Consider the following 2,606-nt stretch of genomic DNA (forward strand, 5'->3'; position numbering starts at 1 on the left):
CGAAATTCCACTACTTTCCTCTTACAATCAAGTTGTGCATCGTACTTAGCTAGCCAATCCATACCCAATATAACGTCGTACCCCTTAATAGCTAAACTTATAAGATTTCCCAAAAGCTTCCTCTCTCCTACCCAAATTTCACAATTTGAATACATCAATCCAGTAATCAAACGTTGGTCCCCCGTAGGAGTACTAACCTCTAAGTCATAAGGCAAGCTAACAGGGGTTATGTCAATGCCGCACATAAAATTGGGGTTAACAAAGGAATGGGTAGCGCCAGGGTCTATCAAAATCCTAGCTAGACGATGGAAAACAGGGATCGTACCTTCTACAACCCCAGAGGAATCAGGGACTTGTTGTTGCTCAAGGGAGTAAACCCGAGCTGGCACCTTTGGCTTTGTCCCTTCTACCTTGGACTGTCCCGAGTTAGCCTTCGACGACTGGGTAGTTACTCTAGCCTCCCGAGGTAACACCGGACAGTTAGCTATTTGGTGCTCCGCACTCCCGCAGCGCAAGCATTTCCTTTCTTTCCTCCAACAATTGTCCTCGGTGTGGTTTGGTTTCCCACAAAATCCACAGGGTCCACGTGCAACTGAGGCCGAACTTCCTTGTGAAGCGCTTCTTTGCGGGCCCCGTCCATTGTGACCACCCCTCGGCGGAGTCCCTCGCGTCATTCCCGGTTGCCTTCCTCCTCCGGCTCCTCTTCCCAACTTAGGAGGGGTCCCTTTATCCCCTTGGTTCGAACTACTCGCAGAGAACCCCCGTTTTTTCACCTGAAAATTCCTTACTTGGAGCCTTGCATTTTCAACTCGCAAAGCTTTCTCCACAGCGTCACTAAAGATATTGATCTGGGCTACCGCCAGATCCTTTTGGATTTCCACATTGAGCCCTTGAATAAAACGTCTAACTCTCCTTTGCTCCGTTAGAATGAGTTCAGGGGCAAACTTAGATAAACGAGTAAACTGGCTCTCGTACTCAGCCACCGATTGAGTCCCCTGGCGGAGTCTAATGAACTCGTCCTCCTTCTTTTCCTGGACTAGAGGAGGAAAGTATTTCGCATTGAAGTCCCTCACAAAGTTTACCCATGTTCTTGGGGTTTGTTCCCGGTCCCACTTCATTCGTATCACGTTCCACCAAGAACGCGCAGCCCCTTCCAGTTGGAATACAGCGAAAGTAACCTGTCTCTCTTCTGAATAGTGTAGGGCGGCAAAAATATCTATCATTTTCTCTAACCATTTTTCGGCCACGTCCGGATCTGGCCCTCCCAGAAATTTTGGCGGAGAAAACTTCTGAAATCTCTCTAGGGCCCGATCTTCACTCTCTACTACATGGCCAGGGTTCCCAGGTTGCTGGATAGGAGGTTGGCCCTGCTGTTGAACTACGTGGGCTAACAGGTCAGTCATTTGCTGCATAGCAGCGGCTATCTGGGCATTAGGGTCAACCCTAGGTTCAGGGTTTGGTTCAGTTGAGGTATCCCTAATACCCTCGTCAGTTGTGGGTTGCCTAACCCCGCGGCCACGGCCTCGTCCACTACGAGTGCCTTCCATTCTCTAAGTCAATCTAAAGGCGAGGCACAAAAATAATATTAAAAGGGCATATCAAGATCATCATATAAGCATGAACGAAAGGCAAAAGTAAACACCACATAAGGCATGTATACACATAGCACATTTATACATGAAACACATAACTGTGTCAAACAGTCGTACATAAGCAGTCAAGCAAATATATACAAAAGTACTCCCGTGAAGCCAAAAGAGGGTCTGCCAAAATACAATGTACAACCTAGGTCCCAAAAGTACAAAACAACTAACCAAAAGGTTTTCCTAGGTATCCCTCACACGGGATCAAACAAGGCTCAAAAAACCCTAATCTAGTCCTCGACGGAGCCAACCGACTCCCCCCCAGAGCTAGAGCTAGGGGCGCCTCCCTGACCTGGAGCTCCGCCACCTGGAACTCCCCCTGGCGCATTGGCGCCAATCACTCCCTGGATGAGTGCCCCACACTCATCGATAATAGCGCCGGACCGGTCTCTCACCTCCCGGACTACCCTAGTGAGGCGGTCGTTAACCACCTGCAACTGCTCTCTCAGAGCGTCCGTCCTCTCCTGCTCCATGACCACGTTCCCCTGGAGCTCCCCAATCCTATCGGCCTGCATCCGCATGATGCCCCTAAGCCTAAGGGTCTCAGTGCGCTCCCTGGCGGCGGCACATCTAAGCCTCCGTCGCTCAGCAAGCACTGCCACAACCACGTGGTCCGCGTAAGAGTAAAACTGGCAACGCCTACAGCGGCGGGTCCGGCTAGCGGTATACCACAGCCGGATCGGACCTCCTGGCCTCTCCTGGAAGTCGATAACCCGTGGGCGCCTCTGAGGTGGCTCGTCTCCGCCCGCTCCACTCGTGCCAGCCATAACCTACAAAGATAACAAAGGTTTATAGCTTAGTCAATATATTCACACTTAATGGTGTCTAAACACAATCCCCAAGAGTTCTAAGAAACAGGTTTCAGGTTCGCCCAGGTTATTTCTAACCTAGGCTCTGATACCACTTGTGACAGCCCCACCTCCCCCTAAGGCATACCAAAGGAGTTAGCGGACTGCCTGCCCA

At 50.5% G+C, this 2,606-nt stretch overlaps 1 protein-coding gene across 1 annotated transcript; it reads right to left on the bottom strand.

Annotated features, from left to right (window-relative positions):
• Positions 1 to 788: 788 nt before the first annotated feature.
• Positions 789 to 1,223, bottom strand: LOC113757272 (the record flags this gene model as incomplete). Its single annotated transcript, XM_027300636.1, has 1 exon — positions 789 to 1,223. A coding segment is annotated over exon 1 (435 nt), but the record flags the coding sequence as incomplete, so codon positions are not given.
• Positions 1,224 to 2,606: the final 1,383 nt, after the last annotated feature.

This window comes from Coffea eugenioides, unplaced genomic scaffold (assembly GCF_003713205.1).
Source record: "Coffea eugenioides isolate CCC68of unplaced genomic scaffold, Ceug_1.0 ScVebR1_2894;HRSCAF=4013, whole genome shotgun sequence".
Classification (NCBI taxonomy): Eukaryota; Viridiplantae; Streptophyta; class Magnoliopsida; order Gentianales; family Rubiaceae; genus Coffea; species Coffea eugenioides.